Genomic DNA, 22,210 nt, shown 5'->3' with positions numbered 1-22,210 from the left:
AGAAAGGTAAATTAAACATTAAGATACCACTTCTGACCTAACAGACTGACAAAAATGGAAAAGTATAACATATTCATTCCTCTGAGAAGAATATGGGGAAATAGACATCCTCCAAATAAAAATTCCTTTGAGAAGAATATGGCTGCAAGTTGCTGGTAAGAGTGCAACTTGACATAAATAAGCTTTATCTTTGGGAATCTGGCAATATCTAACATAGCTACACATGCACTTACCTTTTACCCAGCGATCCCACTTCCAGGAACTTACCCTGAAGGCACACCTCCATTAATACAAAAATACATATGCGTGAGGTTACTTACTGCAGTATTGTTTGGGACTGCAAAATACTGTACTGTAAAATACTTTTGCATATGAAAGTAGCTGAATCAACTATAGCACATCCATACAATCAAGTATTAAGCACCTATATAAAAAAGAATGTCACTCCAATAAAAAAATCTATAAATAAAAGAATGAGAAAGGCTGCTATAAACTGGTATGGAGACACTTCTAGAACATTTTTTTTTTAAGTGAAAAAAAGCAAAGCGCGAAAGTATATCTAATTCTGTCAACTTTTATGTTAGAACAAGGAAATAAAAGATATACATGTATCTGCTCATTTACACAAAAAGAAACACAGGAAAAATAAAGACTAGAGGTGCGGAAAGAGTAAGAATTAGAGGTGGGGGGAGAAAGGCACTTCTCTGAACACACCTCCTCATATGGTTCTGACACACAGAACCACGTAAGGTTTCACATGCTCTAAATAGATAAACAAACAAACAAACAGAATAAGCAAGGGAAGGGAACCCTAAAATTAAACACACAGGAGCAAATGGACCCAACTGCATTTCAAATGCTTGACAAAACTGTCATGGGGTGTGGGGTCCCAAAACATCTTTTGGGATACAGAATACTGACCATAAATTCCCAAACTCTCAAGCTAAAGACAAAGAAAGTGTAAATATTGAACTCTAGATAGTAGATTTGTTTTTTGCAGTGGTGTGGGTAAACAACTCTCTACCTTCTATATACACTAGGACTGAGAAAATAGGTAAATGTACCACACAGATAATGAGAGCCAGGCTTTGGAAGAGATTACTATGACCCTTGTGTGTTAACTGGAATTGAAAGCATCAGTGGGAACTCAGAGGTTTTAATATCTATGGAAAGAAACAGATACAAAAGGTGATTTAGTTATACAAGTATGCACATTATCAGTGTGTGTGTGTGTGTGTGTGTGTGTGTGCGCGCGCGCGCGTGTGTTTCCTATCTCTGTCCACCGAGACAGCTCAGAAATAGTACACTCAACAGCAATGAGTGTGCCTAGCTTCCAGATGGTTTACATTCTCTCCTTCACCAAAGGAACAAGGCCACTGGGGTGCAGGTTTGCTCTGCTCTTGCCAGAACTCTGTGGCTGCAGAGTATGTGCCCTCTGCGGTGATTCACGAAGCTCAACGCAGATGCTCTGTGAGCTGTGCTGGATATATATTATACTTCAACAAAAAAGTGAAAATGAAACAAAAACAATTCTGCACTTCCAACCTGGCTTTACATGAAACTACCTGCAAGCTTATGGAAATTTGTCCCTATTTCTTTTAATGTTTTACCATTCTATAAATACATGTGAATCCCCACAGGTAAACATCCTCCATCAGTAGCAGTCCAGAAAAATGAAACTGATGAAGGAATAGACTTTTAGCTACTTTTTAATAACATACGTAAAATACAGATCATTTGGTAAAAACATTCCAGACACAAATAATGAAATACTACAACCAAGGTATACATGCTTCTCAAGGTAAAATTCAAGTTTCACAGTCTGCATCTTCATCTCAAAATGTAAGATTGGTTTTACAATTTCACCTTTGGAGTTTCACAAATGGATTACTCAATGATAATGTTAACTCGTTTTATACTGAAAAGGCACGATCACAAACTGTCAAAACTCATCAATTATTTAGATAGATTCTAACTGAAGTAACTGAAGCTTATGAATTCCCATCAATCAATTTTTAGAAAAAAGTAGTCTCATCACTACAGTGACTGAGAGTTTAATACTTCCACCAGAATGAACACAAATACCAAGCAGAGTGTGAGACCTGCAACGTGCAGGCATGTAGGAAACCATTTCTGCACGGAAAATAATCTATTCTCCTGTCTGTGACAACAAAGAACTAAGCACACACAGGCCCCAAGGCAGTTATCACTGCTACTGACCAGAGTGGGAACAACTCCCCAAAGCACACCGACGGAAGTAGGGCTTCGTTTGGCCACTTGTAAAGCCCCGGTCAGCAGTGAGGTGCTCTGGGTCAGAGGACCCTTTCCAGAACACTCAACTAGATCCCGCCTCTAACAATAATTGAAATGAGAGCAGTGAAAAAAAGGGCACATCCCCGTACCCTGCCACTACATGAAAAGTGTCACGAGAACCCTGCACGGCAACAGACACGTATGTACATGCGGGCGTCGCCATGAGAGGACGAGTGTGTGTGCATTGTGTTTAAATAATTAAATTAAAAGCCAAACGCTTCATTCACCTGGTTGAACCATCAGTGAGTGCTCCGTCAGTTACAGGAGTTCAAGTTGGGGGCGGGTGCCTGCATGCTAGAGAACCACAGTGAAATATGAAAACTTAGAAAAATAAAATAACACTTAAGTGTGTGGGCCTCCAAGTCTTTTTAGTTTTTTCCAATTTTTCCGTTATCAGTTTCCTTCTTTGCTCTGTGTCTTACTTCAATTTCTATTCAAGGGTCTTTTCTCCTAAGCTTCCTCTCCTCTGTGACCCTCCCCCCACTACACACACCCAGAGAACTTCGGCCAACCCGCCCAGCAGCGCCAACGCCACGGAGAGCTGGTGTGTGCTGGCACACAGCGCGTGCACAGTTCTGCTTTACGATGAAGGAGTACTCACTGTTCAAGACCAAACTACTAGCAACTCTGAATCCCAGCCGTAGAAGATCCGACACGCCTCCTGCGCACACTCCATTCCAACCCTTCAGAGACAAAGCCTGCCAGTGACAAGGAGACAACAGCAGGCAGGCAGGAGTGCAAGTCCAGAGCCAGTGTTTCAACCTGTTCTTCCAGTCACGTAAATAACAGGTCACGCAGGGACTCCACTCCAAAGACAGCCCCAGAAACCGAGCAACCAGTTAGGTCAGAAAACGCCAGCTATCTCACATGAAAGAGTGGCAGCTCTGCCACAAAGGAAATAATTCGTGGTGTTGATGCAGACTAACGGGAGCAGGGCAAAGGTCTACTCCTGGTACTGTCCCTTAGGCCACAGGATGACACCAGCAGCTCATCACGGCAGCAGAAAGAGGAAAATCTGGGGGCATCTCCAAGCCCACAGAATAAGTCTGGGTCCAGTTTTGACAACCCTGTAATAGAAAAACCAGCATTTCCTGCTAGATCTTTCAACATATACAAGGAAGTCCCTCACCAGCTGTTCCTGGGAGGTACTTCTAAAAATAATTAAGCCTCAATCTATCAAAGCCCTGCATGGACAAAAGGCTTTTAAATGGATTGTGTTTCAGGCAGTGCTTGGGTTCTCCCTAACAGAAACACTCTCCAGGTTTTCTTCATTAAGTCAGAATTTCCACCCGAACACCACACATCCCTAAAACAAACAAGCAAAGAACAAACAAATGAATTCTGGGCTGAGAAAGGCTGGAAGAAGAAGAACGCATGAATCTCTGTGCAATGACATTACACTTGACCTGGAGCCATCCGAACCAACACAGACGCTGAGACCACCCAGGAAGATTAACTTTCAGGAGTCAATCCTGGGCTAAAGAGAAGTTTCTAGAGTGAACCAATAAAAATGCTACACACACTAATTACTTTCATACATTCCCCTCATTTCCTCCTGACCGTGGCCCCACAAGGCACATGGAAAACCCATGCCTGCCTGCAAGCTCCTAAGCCCATGACCTCATGGAGCGATTTTCAATCTTGTTCATCTCATGGCCCACAAAAACTAATTACTAAAATTCTGTGGCACATCAAAAAATATACTTGTTTGCCAATCTGACAAAAATACGTATAACTGATTCATTCACACTGGACGGCTATTGTTGCACCGGCTGTTCTCTCTCTCCCTCTCTCTCTCTCTCTCTCTCTCTCTCTCTCTCTCTCTCTCTCTCTCTCTCTTTTTAATTTGACAATCTAAGGGAAGAGGTCAGTGCCCCGAACTAAATAGTCGGGTACTGCATGTTTTAAAAATTCTCACAGCACACCAGTGCATCTCTTGCAGCACAGCACACCGGCTGAAAACCACTGATCTAATGAATCGCGATCCTATACTGACAAGAACTATGCCAGCCTTTAAAGGAGTGTAAAGAAAATTAGTGTCACCCAATTTTCACTAGAATTAATACTGGATCAGTTGTCAGAAAAAGAGTAACAGTTATGGCATGTGAAAGGGGGCGAAGATAAAATCCCCCATCTACGGGTCTCAGGAATATTATTGCTGGTCACCCTTTAAGATCCACCATCAACCTTCTGGCTAGAAACAGTATCTTACTCCTTGAAAATGCTTACACTGTTTTTCTGCTCTCCCAGGGCATCTGGTTTTTTCGCGTGTATTTCAGTTTTCCTGCATGTGACTCACCTCCATCCATTATTCCCCAAACTCTTTGAAGGCAGACCCTCCCTCCAGCTCACACCAGCACAGAGCCTTGCACAAGATGGCCACTCAATGATTCTGTTTCACGAACAAGCTTACTGTTTGGTTTCACTCATAAAGAGAGGCCACACACACCAGTTATGACCTCTCACCACAGACTATGTGCTCCTAGCAGCAGTAGAGGGCGCACCCTAAGTAATGCATATTTAATAAACCAAACATCATATTAAGATCCCCGCCTTCTAAAAATCCACCATATATTCAAACATCGCCCATTAATACCTTTGACAATGATGCTGCTGTTCCAGGTTTTACAAGTTTGCCTCCTGCAGATGCTGAAGAACTGTTTTCAGGTTTAGTTTTGTCTACTGTTTGCGTTTTGCTTATCCCAGACACTTTAGGCACTAAGCCAACACTCCTGCTTGCTTTCTTCATTCTGGGGTGCCTCTTCGTGATACATTTACAAGCAAATCTGTGGAAAGAAATGGGATGCTGAGAACAAAGCTCAAAGAAAGCTCCTGAGAAATCTGTTTTTGAAGAATTTTACCATGTGGTGAGTAAAAATGTTCGAAAGCTAAATACAGCTACGGAAAATAAAAGTTGAAAAATTATTACACTCTTTAATGTATACTATTGGCAAGGCTTTTCCTTTTCAAGTATTAATTATTTTGTGCATTCTAATTCAGTCAGTAAAAAGAATATCCTAGATGACAAGTGGAACTGGCTACATATAACAGTGTTCATTATCTTTAGCATTTAATGAAGCGATAATCAGCCTTGCACCTGAGAACTAGCCGTTTTGCAGGTATCAAGGGGAGATTGTACCTTCCAATTTATCCAGCACAGTCCTCACTACAAATATTTGCTGTAATATCCCCACACAAGCAAGCAGAATATCCCTAAAATTCCAACATTCGAGATCCAAATATATTTCCCAGAGTATCTTTCTTTCTTTCTTTCTTTCTTTTTTTTCAAGACAGCACCAAAATTCTTTATTAGAACATTTGTCTCAACTTTTTGGCTCAGGAAGAAAAAGAAATTCTATACACCTATAAGGCATACGACAAATCTTACACCCAAGTGGTACACAGGACAGCAGGTCCTCAAACAATGTCATTTCATTATAACATTAATAGAAACTTAACTCGTTACATCAATTAGCCTAAGGTAAAACTAGTTTTGTTAAACATCATTTCGCTGCAGTTACAACCTACTGACAACATTAAGTGAGGACTTACTGAACTTGATTTCCTGGCTAAGAGGACTTGGAATAACACTGGCAGCACACAGAGCTGCAGCTGAACAAACCCTTAAATGTACTTTTATTACCCGAGCTAGATAAGCAGTATCTATGCTAATATCATGTTTAGAAAGACAAACCATGCACTGTTTTGGGTAGAGTGATACAACTGACAAAAATGAAAGCCTATTTTGAATGCAAAGTATGTATGATGAATCTGAGAAACAAAAAAACAGCTTAGTCCTTTAATGAAGATGTCTACACACTAATACAAATAAAAAGAAACTCCTTTTCGAAAAGAAGAGGCTCATTCCAACAGCCTTAACAAATATTTCACCCAGACTGCACTCTAACACTCCAGATCTATCTTGCCCTGACATAATACAAACTGTACCAACTGGTTTGGTGGCAGGAACGGTGGAACAGAGCACAGGGGCTCTGCTCTACCCTCAAAGCAGTAAGGCCATGCAGCAAAAGAACACTGCTATCAACATCAACTAAAATACAGCAAAACCTCAGAGACTCTCTGCTCCAGCCTCCCTCCGACTTCCTGGTCACTCCTTATAGAAAATGCTCTGCACAACAGCGGTGGTCAAATCAGCCAGCCACTCTTAACCCTTTTGCTTCCTACCTTCCTCTTCTATATGGGTAATCTGCCGACACAAGTGCTTCCTCTAGCTCAGCTCTGCCATCTGTCTCTCCCACTTTCTCAGAGCACACTAAAAACGACCAAGATAGAGTCAAGCAGCTTCCCACAACAGGTCTGATGGACAATGCACTGCTCCCTGACAGCCAGCAGTTCTGTGCTTTTCTCACCTATAAAATGAAGGAATTAGACTGAGTCCATCACCAAATCAAGGTACTAGAGAAAAACCAAATTCCTAAGAACCTTTTCTTCAACTTCTCACTTTCCTTTTTATTCACTTTCTCTTTTTTCATAGTGTGTAAATGGTTCCTCAAAGTTTCGTTCTGCTCTTGTCCAAACCTCACGCCCGCGTTCATTTCTGTAGCGCCACTGAGACCTCTACCGTTCTCTGCCTGCTCTTCTGCCCACTGTCGGATTAACTCCTTCCACACCAGCACTCTCCACCAGAACTCACTGTAGTAACAGAGTATTTTACATGGATACTTGCTGTCCAATACAGTGGCCAATAGCCACTTGTAGCTATTGAGCAACTGAACTGTGGCTAGTGTGATGGAGGAACTAATCTTCAAATTTTATTTAATTTTAATTTATTTAAATTTAAAGTTACATGACTGCTATATACCGTACAATGTAATAGACTGTCCCTTTCCTGCTTCTGTCTCACTCCCAGAGTAAAACCTAATGAACCACCACTCCTCACCCACTAAAATGACTATTAAAAAAGAGACAACAACAAATGTTAGAAAGTGTAGTGATGGGAACCCTCAGACGCTGCTGCTGGTAGGAACACAAAATGGTGAGGCCACCGTGGGAAGGTCTGGCACTTCCTCAAACGGTTAAACAGAGTTGCCATAATGTTCCAGCAACCCCACTCCCGTATTCCTATATATATATGCTTAAGAGAAATGGAAACATTTGTCCACACAAAAACTTATGTCCATATGTCCATAGAAGCATTATTCATAATAGGAAAAAAAAAGGAAACAACCCAAACAACCTCATAATGTTCTCCCAATTAAACTACCACAGAATTCTGTTGGAATTTAAATTATTTTTTTACTTATTAGCATATATTTGTTACTTATTGGGTATATATTATCTTATAGTTGTGTTTATATGCTTTCTGCATACAAAATAACTTTTTGTTTCAATTCCAAATATCTATCAGTTGATGAATGGATAAACAAAATGTGGTAAACCCATTTAATGGAGTATTATTTGGGCATAAAAAGGAACAAAATACTGATACATGATATAACACAGATGAACCTTGAACCTTGACATACATGAACCTTGTTCATCAACATAGATGAACATTACACCAGATGAAAAAAGCCAGACACAAAGGAACATGTATTATATGATTCCATTTATACAAGTTGTTTGGGACAGGCAAATCCATAAAAATAGAAAGTAGGTTTGAGGTTGGCTGCTGGGGGCCAAAGGAAGGGACATAGATACACACTGTTAATGGATACAGGTTTCTTTTGGGGATGAAATGTTCTGAAACTAGATTGTGATGACGGTTCTACAATCCTGTGAATATACTAAAAATCACTGAATTTATACTTTAAATGGGTGAATTGTATAGAATACAAACTATATCCCAATAAAGCTGTTATTTAAAAAAACAAACAAACAATGAACAACATCAAAACAGGACTCCTGGAAAGTAGATCCCAACACTGTAAAATACCCAGTTAGATAAAGAGGACCATGGCTTCAGAGATCTGGGAGGAAAAAGCAGCATGGCCACACATTTTAAAGATGCTGAGATACAGACTGGTGCAGGAAACCGGCAGTTCAGATCCCAGGCGCGCTCTTAGACCAGTGGTTCTCATCCACACTGAGCACACGCCCCCTTTCTCTAACAAACATGAAAATATACCTTTACTCTGAAATGAAATCCACAGATAACCTATTATATAAATACTTTTAAAGTATATTTTACTGATTATGCTATTACAGTTGTCCCATTTTTTTTCTCTTTATCCCCCTCTCCCTTCAGCATTCCCCCACCCTTAGTTCATGCCCACGGGTCATATACTTAAGTTTTTTGGCTTCTTCATTTCCTGTGCTATTCTTAACTTCCCCCTGTCTGTTTTGTGCCTACCATTTATGCTTCTTATTCCCTGTACCTTTCCCCCATTCTCCCCCGACCCCCTCCCCACTGATATCCCTCCATGTGATCTCCATTTCTGTGATTCTGTTCCTGTTCCAGTTGTTTGCTTAGTTTTTTTCTTTTTTTAGGTTCAGTTGTTGACAGTTGTGCATTTGTTGTCATTTCACTGTTTGCAATTTTAATCTTCTATTTCTTACATAAGTCCCTTTAACATTTCATAGAATAAGGGCTTGGTGATGATGGACTCCTTTAATTTTACCTTATCTGGGAAGCACTTTATCTGCCCTTCCATTCTAAAGGATAGCTTTGCTGGACAGAGTAATCTTGGATGTAGGTCCTTGCTTTTTGTGACTTTGAATACTTCTATGAGCCCCTTCTTGGCCTGTAAAGTTTCTTTTGAGAAATCAGCTGATAGGCTTAAGGGAACCCCTTTGTAGATAACTGTCTCCTTTTTTCTTGCTGCTTTTAAGATTCTCTCCTTCTCTTTAACCTTAGGTAATGTAATTATGATGTGTCTTGGTGCATTTCTCCTTGGATCCAACTTCTTTGGGACTCTCTCAGCTTTCTGGACTTGGATGCCTAGTTCCTTCACCAGACTGGGGAATTTTTCCTTCATTATTTTTTCAAATAAGTTTTCCACTTCTTGTTCTTCCTCTTCTCCTTCTGGCACCCCTATGATTTGGATGTTGGAATGTTTAAAGTTGTCCCAGAGGTTCCTCAGCCTCTTCTCTCTCATCTTTTGGAATTCTTGTTTCTTCATCTTGTTTCAGTTGAAGGTTTATTTCTTCCTTATGCTCCAAATCATTGATTTGAGTCTCAGTCTCCTTCCCTTCACTGTTGGTTCCCTTAATATTTTTCTTTATTTCATCTTGCATAGCCTTTACTTCTTCCTTTTATCTTGCAACCATACTCAGTCATTTCTGTGAGCATCCTGATTACCAGTGTTTTGAACTCTGCATCTGATAGGTTGGCTATCTCCTCATTGCTTAGTTCTTTTTCTGGAGTTCTGATCTGTTTTCTCATTTGGGCCATATTTCTTTGTCTCAGCACACCTGTTATGTTATAAGGGGAGGAACCTTAGGTAGTTGCCAGTGTGGGGCAACCCACATTGCAGCATTGTGACGCTACATGTGCAGAAGGGGTCCGAGAGGGAACAATGCCGCTTACTAGGCCCTTGCCATGCTCTCAGTCACTTCCCCCATTTCCCACAAGCGAATTGTGCCCTTCCAGGCTGCACTGGTGCCGATTCCCAGATGGGTGGGCTTGTGTACATTCTAGGATCCTGTGGGCCCCTCTGACAGACTCTCCTGAGAGACTGGCAGTTTCTTCTGCCTCTGCAACCCCCACAGATTTTTACAGCCAGAGGTTCTGAGGCTTTCCTTTTAGGTGTTGGAACTCTGGGTTGCGAGGTCTGTCTCACTCCCCCGTTGTTCCTCCATTTATCTGCACACGAATGTGGGACCGCCTGGTCCACCAGCTGCCACCTTGTGCCGTGCATCCTCTCTGCCCCTCCTACCCGTCTGCATGAATGTTCTTCTTTAACTCCTTGGTTGTCGGACTTCCATAGCTTGACTTTCTGGCAGTTCTGGTTGTTTTTGGTTTTAAATTGGTTGTTATTCTTCTTTTGGTTATGCGAGGAGCAAAACATTATCTACCTATGACTCCATCTTGGTTTTTCTAAAAGAGAGAATCTTAAAAGCAGCAAGAAAAAAGAAGTTAGATACCTACAGGGGAGTTCCCATAAGACTGTCGGCTGATTCTCAAAAGAAACTTTGCAGGCCAGAAGGGATTGGCAAGAAGAATCAACATCATGAAAAGCAATGACCTCAGTCAAGAACCCTCTACCAACAAAGCTATCATTTAGAACTGAAGGAAAGATAAAGAACTTCCCAGACAAGAAAAAACTAAAGGAGTTTATCATCACCAAACCATTTTTATATGAAATGTTAAAGGGACTTATTTAAGAAAAAGAAGAGTAAAACTATGAACAATAAAATGGCAAAAAATGCAAATCTATCAACAGTTGACTCTAAAACACAAACTAAGTGAACAAGAACAGAGACAGTATCATGGATACAGAGAGCGTTTTGACGGTTGCCAGATGGGAGGGGGGCATATGGGGGAAGAGGTGAGGGGAACAGGAGGTACAAACAGGCAGTTCCAGAACAGCCGTGGGGATGTAAAGTACAGGATAGGAAATGGAGAAGACAAAGAACTTATATGTATGACCCATGGGCACGAACAATGGTGGGGGGATTGCCTGAGGGGGTGAGGTGTGCTGGGTGAAAGGGGAGCAAAGAGGAAAAATCAGGACAACTGTAACAGCATAGTCAACAAAATATAATTTTAAAAAAGACACCTCTTACCTTCCATATATGGTGCATAAAATAGTATTTAAATATCAAACCACAGACACTTAAAAATGGAAAATATCTTGGAGGCCATTTATGGAAAATCTCATATGCAACATCACTGACAAAAAAATCTTCTAGTGACTAAAAAGTTATGAGGTAAATCATTTCGTCAACATTTACTGAACACTTATTTTGTGCCGTGGCAAGCTAAATACCAATTCTCTGGGAGGCTAGTCACATAAGACATAAATAAATACAGGGACATATAAAGATGATTAATAGAAAACATCTACTTTCAAGGAACTCACAGTCTAGTGGAACAATGATACATAGATGAAAACAATTTCTACTGAAAAACACGTAAGTGCAGTTGACCACTGAACAGCCCAAGGGTCAGGGGCACCAACACAATCCCCCCACACTTGGAAACCTGAGTAAATCACAGCCAGCCCTCCACATCTGCAGATTCCCACCCGCAGATGGACAATACAGCTGACCCTCAAAATCAACACTGAGCTTCTCTGAACTCAACCTAAGAAAGAACCTTGCTTTTCTAGAAGCTATCAAAGGCTCATATCAAGTTTATAGTTACCTAATACTTGCAAGTATTTTTTATGCAAACTGCTGACAAACTGCTTTTCTATTTTTCCCTTAATGTTATGAAAATTTTCAAACATACAGAAATGTTGATGAAGTTATACAGTAAACACCTCCACTTTTCTCCTTGTCATAGTTTTGTAATTTATATTCTGAATAAACTTATACCTGTATCTGTTAAATTTTTCATTTGGTGAGATGCAGCTCAAGTTCTCGGCTTTGGTTATTTTAAAATTCTGACTTGGACTTGAAATCCTTAGACCTCCCTCTAACAAGCACTGTGTTTAGTCTAAGTCACTCGTCCACTCAGGGTCCTCACCTACAATAAAAGGAGGCTGGATTCTGAGGATTTTCCAAAGTACCTTGTAACTCTGAAACTCTTCTGATTTAGTACACACTCCATGTGACGGACAGCGCCCGCAGTCATGTGCACTGGACGAAGCATTGAGGCTCTGGGGCACCACCGGGACCTCCCTCCCAGCTCAGGGCAGCAGCAGGGTGCTCAGCCTAAAGTCAGGAGAGCTGGGCTCAAGCTCTAGCTTTGATGTGCAAACTGTGTGACCGTGAGCAAATCACTCAAATCACTTCATCACCTCCTGTCTTTGCAACTCTGTTTCCTCTCCTATAAAGTGGAGTTGATAAAACCTAATCTAAAGAGTTTTTCTACAAAATAAGTAAACCAAGAAAAAGAACAGAAATCCTGACCTACTCATTCCAGAAGGAGTTATTGCACCAGGCTCAACTGTCAAATAAATGGTGCGGCAATCCAAGAATCCAAGCCCAGGATGGCAATTTATTTCAGTGACTCAGAAACTCCACCCTCCCAAACCATCCACCCATGAACACATACCAATCGAGTTTCAGAAATAATGCCAAAAAAAACCTTAAGAATTTACCTTAACTGTCATTATACTGGATCGAGAAGGATCCACCCAGAGTGGATAACACAATTTGTCCAGGAACCACAAGGGAGCCATCCCTCTCAGAGAAGCACCTTTAGCCCTGGCACAGTCTGGGACAGGAACCCCTGATGGCACAGCAGGGGTCACCCCAATCCTCCCTCCTGTGGTCTCACCAGGATCTTGACTGTTGTCACTACCTTTTCCTTTGAATTCCTTCTATTCACCATGTCCCCCCTCTGTTATATAAAATGTATTGCTATTTAAAACTATTTAAATGTAACTGCTATTTAATTCATACTTTTAAATCCACTGTGCTTATTTTTTAAATTATTTTCTTTTATTGAGTCTAGAGAGAGGGGAAGGAAGGAAGAAAGGGAGAGAAACATCGATGTGAGAGAGAAACATTGACTGGTGGCCTCCTGCAAGCGCCCCAACTAGGGACCAAACCCGAGACCTTTAGGACAATGTCCATGCAACGGAGCTACATCGGCCAGGGCCCACCGTGCTTACTTAAAGAACCCGTATCTGAGAGATTGCCCACCACGTCTGATCAAATCTGTACTCCAGGGCAAGTGACCTAACCTCTCAGAAATCTCTGTTTCATAAGTAAAACTGTCTGATAATGATACCACCTACCTTAAAAGAATATTGAGAGGATTAAATAAAATAATAAACCTAAAGTGCATAGTAGGGTGGCTGCCACAGTAAAGGCGGTTTAAATGTAAGCTACCATAATTTATAGAACACACACTACATGCCCCAAGTATGACTAATACCTTACAAAATAAAAGCAGCGACTCAAAGGACACTTTGGAAGAGAAACGATGTAATAAGAAATGACTAAGGATTGTTTTTACTTACTACTTATATTAAATTATATATTGCAGTTCACAGATGTCAACAAACAAAGCTTGCTTCTGGTTCTTTCCCACTGAAAATTATATATGAGGAAATACTGAAAATATACGGTAGGGGGAAATCTGGACAATAATCAAGAGACTGGATTGTGGTCACAGGCCTGATGTCTGCATGACCTTGAGCGAGTCATGCTAATTCTGAGCCTTGTTTCCAAGGTGAGGAAGGACACACTAGGCTCTTTCTTTCAGACGCTCAAAAATTCAGTTTTATGGCCCTGACCGGGTAGCTCAGTTGGTTAGAATGCCACCCCAACACACCAAGGTTGCAGGCTCCACCCCTGGTCAGGGCACACAAAAGAACCAACAAATGAATGCACAACTACGTGGAACAACAAATCGATATTTCTCTCTCTCTCTCTCAAGTCAATAAATAAAATGTTTAAAAAACTCTGTTTTACAATATGTGCCTCAGAACCAAGAATCAAAACTTTTTAATTGAATTTATTGGGTGGCATTGGTTAATAAAATGATATAGGTTTCAGAGGTACAATTCTACACAAAACTTTTTTAAAAAGGAAATTGCTTATTAGTTATGGTTTTTTTATGCCTATCAATATCCCATTAAAAATCCAAAATGGACCCTGGCTGGCGTAGCTCAGTGGATTGAGTGCAGGCTGCGAACCAAAGCATCACAGGTTCGATTCCCAGGCAGGGCACATGCCTGGGTTGCAGGCCATGGCCCCCAGCAACTGCACACTGATGTTTCTCTCTTTCTCCCTCCCTTCCCTCTCTAAAAATAAATAAATAAAATCTTTTTTAAAAAATCCAAAAAGGGTTTTGACCTAAGCAATCTAAATATATTTTTCTCTCTTATTTCACAAACTCCATATTTACAGTGTAGGGATCATGTTAAGATTATAAACTAAGAACAGACTTAAAACACTGAGGAGAAGGAATCACACAGTCAAGGAAAAACTAAAATCTAGCAAATTAGCTACATGGAGTCAGTAAGTAAATATTGCTAAATGAATCAAAACCAATAACCAATCTGATAAAAACATGTATACTACAAAAACCAAACAAAACGTTGAAAAGATTGAATAAAAAATGCTTTAAATAAATCATAATGCATTAGACTAATCTTATATTGAATGTCTTATCCTATACATGTTTTAACCTTACTTACCGTGAATTATAACACAGAATCAGAAAAGACACATTAAAATGTATACGTTTTCAAGACAGACTTGGAGTGGGATTCGAGGCTCACTCAGAGGAAAAGCCTGAGCCTCGTCATGTTAAAAAAAAAACCCACAAAACTGCACAGGTGCAAGTGGGCATGTACTCAAGGTGCACAAAACAGAGACAAGAAGGTGAGGGAAGCCCAGGAGAGATGCCTTCAGGTGTGTCCGAATCCACATGCAAATGTCCATTTCTGCTCAAAATACTTCAATTCTTACTGAACATTTTAAGTGCTTATTTCTATTATGACATGGCATTTTCTCATTTTTAAGACAGATTTTCTTTTATGCCTAAAACTAAGCATGAAAATTAGGGTGTGATTATCAGCTAGTATGCACATTTAATATGGTAGTTCTGTTTCCAGAAGTCAGTAACACAAGTACTGGGGAAAGACGGTGCTTAGATCCACCTCTCCTCCACTTCTACCTCCAGCCCTGTGAAGGCAGGCACTCCACCCGAGTCCTCTCCTTCATCCGAGTGCACACTCCCCTAACCACGTTCATGGGCTCAAAAGGAGCAAAAAGAAGCTCCTCCATGATTTCAACCCTCTCTCCCTCACAGCTGCCTCCTTCATGCCTGGCCACACTGCAAAACGACACCTGAAAGGCCGAGCGTTTCAACCACGCCCATGTGGCTCCAAAGTCAGAGACAAGGAGGTGCTGGCAAACCAGGCCATGCAGCTCTAAGCGGAGGCACAGAGACCACATCAGACTGCCCTGGAATGGGAAGAAAAGTTGAGTAGGAGATGAAGGATAAGAACTTTCCAAATATTTGCCTTTGTGAAAGAGAGCAAGTCAGAGCATAATGAGGAGGCTGAGACACTCTGCCCATGCTGCTGTTGTTTAAATACCAAAGCAAGCTGCCCGGAGACCGCCAGCTGGCCAGCGGGGAGGCCCACGCTGCACCAGCCCTAGCACATTCGATTCTCATAATCGCCCTATGAGGCTGGAAAGGAGGAAGAAACTCAGGTTGGCAGCTTGCCCAAAGTCTGAGCTCTTTCTTTAAACTATGACTATGATAATAGGATGCTAAAAAAAAGAAGTTAATTATCAGCAACAAAAATTCAAAAGCACAACTCCATTTCCACTGGCGCTGGACGCAGAATAGCCCACTCATACTAATTTATGGGTTTTCTCTATTATTTGACATGATTTAACACAAGAAAATATTTAGAAACAACTAGAAGCTCCTTGGATTTTTCAAACTTAGAACCGTAAGTTGTCTTCTTACTGCTTTCCAAAGAATAAAACAAAAAACCTAATCTCAGCCCTGGCTGGCGTAGCTCAGTGGATTGAGCGCGGGCTGGGAACCAAAGTGTCCCAGGTTCGATTCCCAGCCAGGGTACATTCCTGGGTTGCAGGCCATAACCCCCAGCAACCGCACATTGATGTTTCTCTCTCCCCCCCTACCCCCTCCCTCCCTTCCCTCCCTAAAAATAAAATAAATAAAATCTAAAAAAAAAACCCCCAAAACAAAAACCTAATCTCATACCAAGATCTCTTCAGATCCAGTCCTAGAGATCTCTCTTTGTAACACAAGCTGCTAAGAGGCCGTTAAACTGACGATACTTAACATTCCAGGCCAGTGACAAGGCTGGAAAAGGGCAGCCTAAAAGAATTTCTGGCTACAGTACACAAATGATTTTTCCAAATACAATCCAAAACAAATTGGTTCCCAAAATTCAAAATCCAAGATTGCAAGAAATTCTGAGTCTCCTCTGGCGACTTCCTCCTCAGCCAAGATTTCTGAATATTTATAAGAAGAAAATGTTAATTCATGATTTCTGCAAACCATGGCTTTATGCTCAGATTTTTGGCAGGCAGTTATAAACTTGCAAAATACCGTATTCATAAAATTAACGGTCGGCCATATTATAATTTAAAACATCAATTTGATATATTTGCATATTTATAACACTGACCTGAAATACAAAATGAAACATCTTCTTTTGTATTTCACTAGTCTCTGAAGTGTATCACTAAAAATCCTTTAAAAAGAATAAGCTAAAATTTTATTTTATTTTTTTAGTCCTTACAGTGGAGTCTGGCAGAGGGAGGAGGGAGGGAGGGAGAAAGAGGGAGAGAGAGAGACTGATTGGCTGGCTGCCTTCCGCATGCACCCCAACCAGGGATGTGACCCGCAGCCCGGGGATGCACCCCCACTGGAAATCAAACCCGAGAAGTGTCTGTCCAGGGGACACCACTGCTCTGACAACAGAGCCATGTCAGCCAGGACTAAGCTTCAAATTTTAGATGAGAACTTCTTTTCCAGTGGCACAAAGAAAGTCTTTCTAAACCAAACACTTAATCCCCCTATATCTAAGGAGGTGGGCAGGACCGTCAGGTCCACTGGGAAAAGGGGGACCAGCAGCAAACACTTGAGCGCGGCCTAAAGAGGCCGCTACCCCACACCATTCCCCCACAGCTCGCTAGCACCCTTAGCAAACTTCCTTCATCTCAAAGGGTGGCTACAAAGGGCTGTTGGGGTGCTCTGTCTTCAGAGACATTTCAAAACGATGGAGACGAGTCTTGGAAACCGAGGGAAGGTTTTGCACTTATGGCAGTCCCCCTCGGTCCCCCCCACCCCTGTGGGCCCTGCTCAGCCTCTCTCTGTGGCGGGGAGGAAGGAAGCTCAGCTGGGTCAGTACAGAGCGGTCTGAAGCACCCCCCCCCCGCCCCCCGCACCTTCCTTCAGCCCTCCTGCACCACAACGGCCTTCCCTCCACCCCACCACCCCACCCCCGCCTGCCGTGCTGCAGAAGCCCACCCTGCCAGTCCCCAGTCACGTCTCAGGGCCCACAGGCTGCCCCAGGCCTGGCTCCCACCCACTCTCCCCACCTAGTTTCCTGTTTCACACACAAATATAGTTGGTTCTTTCAGATACACGCACTTCTGCTCCTAGAGGTCCCCATCCCTGAAAGCCCCTGACCATCGTCTTGGCTGACAACTAACATGTCACATCCTGTCAAGATTCAGCTCCAATGCCGCCACCTCATCTCCGACTCTTCCAGGGTCAGCCCCTCCGCTCTGGCACTTGCACACAGACTCACCTCCCAGCAGTTTATCCAGGCAACATCCGGGGCATCTCAGACTAGAAAAGTATTCACTATTTATCTGAAATTCTAACGTGATCGGCGTCCCGTATTTCACCCGGCAACCCCAGACCTGGTGCACAGATCCTCTCTAACTGGGAGGAAAAGAAAGGCAGTGGAAGACAAGGAATAATACACAAAGTAAACCATGACTAAAAAGAAGGGAAGGAGTCTTGGGCCAGCAGGAATATTAAGCCTGATTCCCTTGCTTGGCAGTCAGTCCTCCACAAAACAGCCTGACCTACGATTCAAACACCACTCTGGGGGCCCACCCCAAAGAGCCTAAGTTTAAAGCAGCAGGTCTGGGTCTCGTTGGTGATGCTAGCCACCCTGTGCCAGTCACTCCACCTTTTTCGTGAAGCTCACCCGAACTGGCGTACTATGCCCCTACCTCCAAAGCCCACTCACTGGAAACTCCCTCCTCCTCCGAAGCCAATTCCAAAGCACAGACACACCTCCAGTCCCTGGGAAGCCCTCCCAGCGCCCATATTCACACCGTCGCCCCTACTCATAAAGCCCCCAGCACTCAGACCCAACTCTTCTAGCACTATCAGCACACCCTCGGAGGGCCGTGTGTGCAGACTTCTCCCACAGGTCTCACTCAGCATGCAAATGCTGTGTGTGAGAGGCAAGGCAGGGCCAGTGCCTTAACGTGTCATTCAATAATTATGTAGGGGATGGCGCCAAACACTAGAAAAACAGACGAAATCAGGATGCGAACAGCCCAAATCACTGCTGAAAAGGACATGAGTGTCAGAAGGAAATCTTAGTAACGGTGAATCACCTGTTAGACAGTTCGTAGCCTATTTTAAGACACCCCGTAACAAAGTGGAAGATTTCTATTCACTCATCACTGGTAGCATGAGGATGTAAGAGGTAAAGAGAGGAAAACAGTAGAAAGCGCTTCCTTCCGAGTTCAAAATGTCATGGTCCACACTTCCCTATTAAAATGCTGAGACACACCATATACTCAATTACATGGATACTGCTGTTATCAATTTAGGATCAGCCTGTTTGTCTTTACTTAATGAGTAATGTATTACAAGTTCAAACAGTAAAGCTCAATTTCACGTCAGAATCTCAATGTAACATAACCAATCAGGTATTAATAAAACACGTAAAATAAATGTTTCCTTCTAATGCTTCATTCCAATTTTTTAAAAAGGACAATTTCCCCAAAAAGTAGAATTTCAGAACAATACGAGATGAGGTTAAAAGCTCTGAATTTCAGGAACAGGTCACTACCACAGCAGGTGTTAAAAATAACAGACTAGTACACAAATGTTGCAGCAGCTTATCCCCAACTCAGCAGATGGCAGTCGCAAGGCTGTGTTCGACGTGCAATGCATCACCAAATCCTATGCACATCCTGTGTGTCTCTGAGCACACTGCCTATCCAATCTGACTTACCGCGTAAATGAGCACGAGTGTGCCTTGGAGATACCGCAGGTCTGGCTCCAGACCACCGCAATACAGTGAATGTCACAACAGAGTGAGCCACGTGAACTTTTCAGTTTCCCAGTGCACACAGGTCATGTTTACACTATGCTACAGTCTATTAAGTGTGCACACTATGTCTGAAGTAAATACACATAACCTGAAGAAACGCTGTATTGCTAGAACTGCTGAACACCACCTGAGCCCTCAGCTAGTCATACTCTTTTTGTTGCTGGAGGGTGCTGCCTTGATGTTCATGGGTGCTCAGTGACCAGGGTGGTAGTCGCTGAAGGTGGGGTGGCAGTGGAAATTTCTTAAAATAAGGAAACAAAGTTTGCGATATCAATTGACTCTTCCTTTCACAAATGATTTCTCTGTAGGAGGCAATGCTGTTTTATGGCGCTTTACCCACAGCAGAACTTTCAAAACTGGAGTCCATCCTCTCAAACCCTGCTGCTGCTTCGTCAGATAAGTTTATGTAATGTTTTAAATCCTTTGTTGTCGTTTCAACAATCTCCACAGCATCTTCACCAGGAGTAGATTCCATCTCAATAAGCCACTTCCTTTGTTCATACATAAGAAGCAACTCCTCATCTGTTAAAGTTTTATCAGGATATAGTAGCAATTCAACCACATTTTCAGACTCCGTTTCTAACTCTATTTCTGTTGCTACCTCCATCACATCTGCAGTTAGTTCCTCCTGCAGTTAGTAACTCCTTCGAGGGGTTAGTCCCGAACCCCTCGAAGTCATCCCTGAGGGCTGGAGTCAATTTCTTCCCAAGGCCTTTTAATGTTAGTATCTTGACCACTTCCCGTGAATCATGAATGCTCTAATGGCATCTAGAATGGTGAATTATTTCCAGAAGGTTTTCAATTTACTCCGCCAAGATACATCAGAGGAGTCTCTGTATATGGCAGCTATAGCCTTATAAAATGTACTTCTGAAATAATAAAACTTGAAAATTGAAATGACTCCTTGATCCACAGGATGCAGAGTGGGCGTTGTGTTGGCAGGCATGAAAACATTAATCTCATCGTACAGCTCCACTGGAACTGCTGGGTGACCAAGTGTATTGTCAATGGGCAATAATATTATGAAAGGAATTTTTTTTCCAAGCAGCAGGTCTTGACAGTGGCTTAAAATATTCAGTAAGCCATGCTGTAAGCAGATGTGCTGCCATCCAGGCTCTGTCATTCCATGTGCAGAGCACAGGCAGAGAGGAATTTAGTATAATCCTTTAGGAACCTTGGACTTTTGGAATGGTAAATGAGCACCGGCTTAAACTTCAAGTCACCAGCTGCATCAGCGCCTGACAAGAGAGTCAGCCTGTCCTTTGAAGCCGGCACTGACTTCTCTCCAGCCGTGCAAGTCCTAGATGGCATCTTCTTCAATATAAGGCTGTTTCATCTACATTGCAAATCTGTTGCATTAAGTGTAGCCACCTTCATGGATTACCTTAGCTACATGTTTTGGATAGTGCTGCAACTTCTACATCAGCACGTACTGATGAGACACTAGCAAGGAAGGGGCAGGCCCCCTTCACTGAGAGGGAGGCCTAAGAAGGGGAGGGCACAGCAAAGGTGCAACGGGAACAACTCGGCTCTCCAGAGGTCGTGACTTCTCGGAGTTGACAAGGTGGACTGAACAAGGTGGTGAACCTGGTGGGCCTAAAACTCAGGGGTCACTACCATCTTTGCATGTCACTGGGAAAAAGTAAGAACAATGGACTGTATACCTGCAACTTGAGGTCTGTCTAGGAAACCCTGACCTTCTATAGACTCAATTATTTCACCTCTGATTTTTTTTCAGTTTTACTGACATACAATTGACAAAATTACAAAATATTTAAAGTGCACATTATGGTAATCAACATACACATGCATTGTGAAAAAATTCCCACCATCTAGTTAATTTACACATCCATCACCTATTTATTTATTTATTTATTTATGAGAGCATCTCCGATTTAAATTCAACCCAAAAGAAGCAGATTTTGGAAGGGTGCTGGTACTGTCAAAGGTCAGAGTTTGATCTTACTGTCCACAAGTTCCCAGTGCAGGAAAACTGTGGAAGAAGGGCTCTGGAAGGCTTGCTTCGGTGAAGCAATGTGGGAGTCTCGGCTGACAATGAGCTCACAGAGCCCCACTGACAGCACGGCAGGGCTGCTCCATGGGTCTGAACGCAGCCGATCTGCACAGTCTGGGTCCAGGAGCACAGTAACCCCAGTTAGCCCTGTGCTCCTCAGAGGGCCCGTGCAGTGCTACATGCAGTTCTAAAACAATGCCATAAGGAAAGACTCTAAAATCCAGCCTATCTCCAGTCCAGAAGGCTCTAGAAACAACTCTAAGGGAGACTTTCAAACTCAGCAAGTGGAAACAGCCGTTTTCAAATTTGAGATCCGAGAGGCAGAAACGGGACGAGTGAAAGTTACCGAGAGACAGATGCCAGGGCAGCTCATCAGAGACGCAGAACATAGAAGGAGCAGGAGCGACCTTGCAGAGCAGTCACACCCCGCCCCTCGCTCACAAAGGCATCCCTCCTGTGGGGCCGGGAGGCCTGCTGCACTGTCCGACACGGGAAGGTTCCGGCGCTGACCTTTCTCGGCTACTTAGATACTCATGAGGGCTCATCTCCAATGGCTCCAAACAATGGCAGTATAACTTCAGTTATTTTAAAAAGCTTCACACTGTACTTAAGGGGGAGAATTCTCCCGGCTCACTTTCTCCCTTGCCTATTTCTTACCTAAAGGCAACCTCATTTTCAGTTCAGCTACCCGCATCATTTTAAATCTCCCAACCTCCCTTCTGACTCAGCATGGCACGGAGACTTAATCACTGAATAAATATCTAAGAGCTGGGTTCTGACAATTTTTTAATAAAGATCCTTTCTCAGACGTCACTCTGGGACATCAGCGCAAGAACCTGCCACTGCTGACCACCCTCTCCTCCCGTTTGCAGATACAGCTTCCTCTGGCCACACAAATGCAACACCTAGGCAGCTTTCTGTGTTTTGCACGATCGCGTGTACCTAGGAACAAAATATGATAATAACCTTGATGGTCATCTCTGAGAATAATAAGCCTCAGGTGAGAAAG

General features: G+C 42.6%; 1 protein-coding gene across 1 annotated transcript in view; it reads right to left on the bottom strand.

The window, feature by feature from the left end:
• SPECC1L (sperm antigen with calponin homology and coiled-coil domains 1 like) overlaps window positions 1-22,210 on the bottom strand; it is a 107,051-nt gene that overhangs the window by 79,686 nt on the left and 5,155 nt on the right. Inside the window, exon 2 of the mRNA XM_045819785.1 lies at window positions 4,910-5,099. Coding sequence (XP_045675741.1) covers window positions 4,910-5,062 — 153 coding nt within the window. The 5' untranslated portion in view covers window positions 5,063-5,099. The remainder of the gene's footprint in view (window positions 1-4,909; window positions 5,100-22,210) is intronic.

The sequence above is a fragment of the Phyllostomus hastatus genome, unplaced genomic scaffold (assembly GCF_019186645.2).
Source record: "Phyllostomus hastatus isolate PE091 unplaced genomic scaffold, TTU_PhHast_1.1 phas_scaffold_387, whole genome shotgun sequence".
Taxonomy (NCBI): domain Eukaryota; kingdom Metazoa; phylum Chordata; class Mammalia; order Chiroptera; family Phyllostomidae; genus Phyllostomus; species Phyllostomus hastatus.
This window is presented reverse-complemented; position numbering and strand designations above follow the sequence as displayed.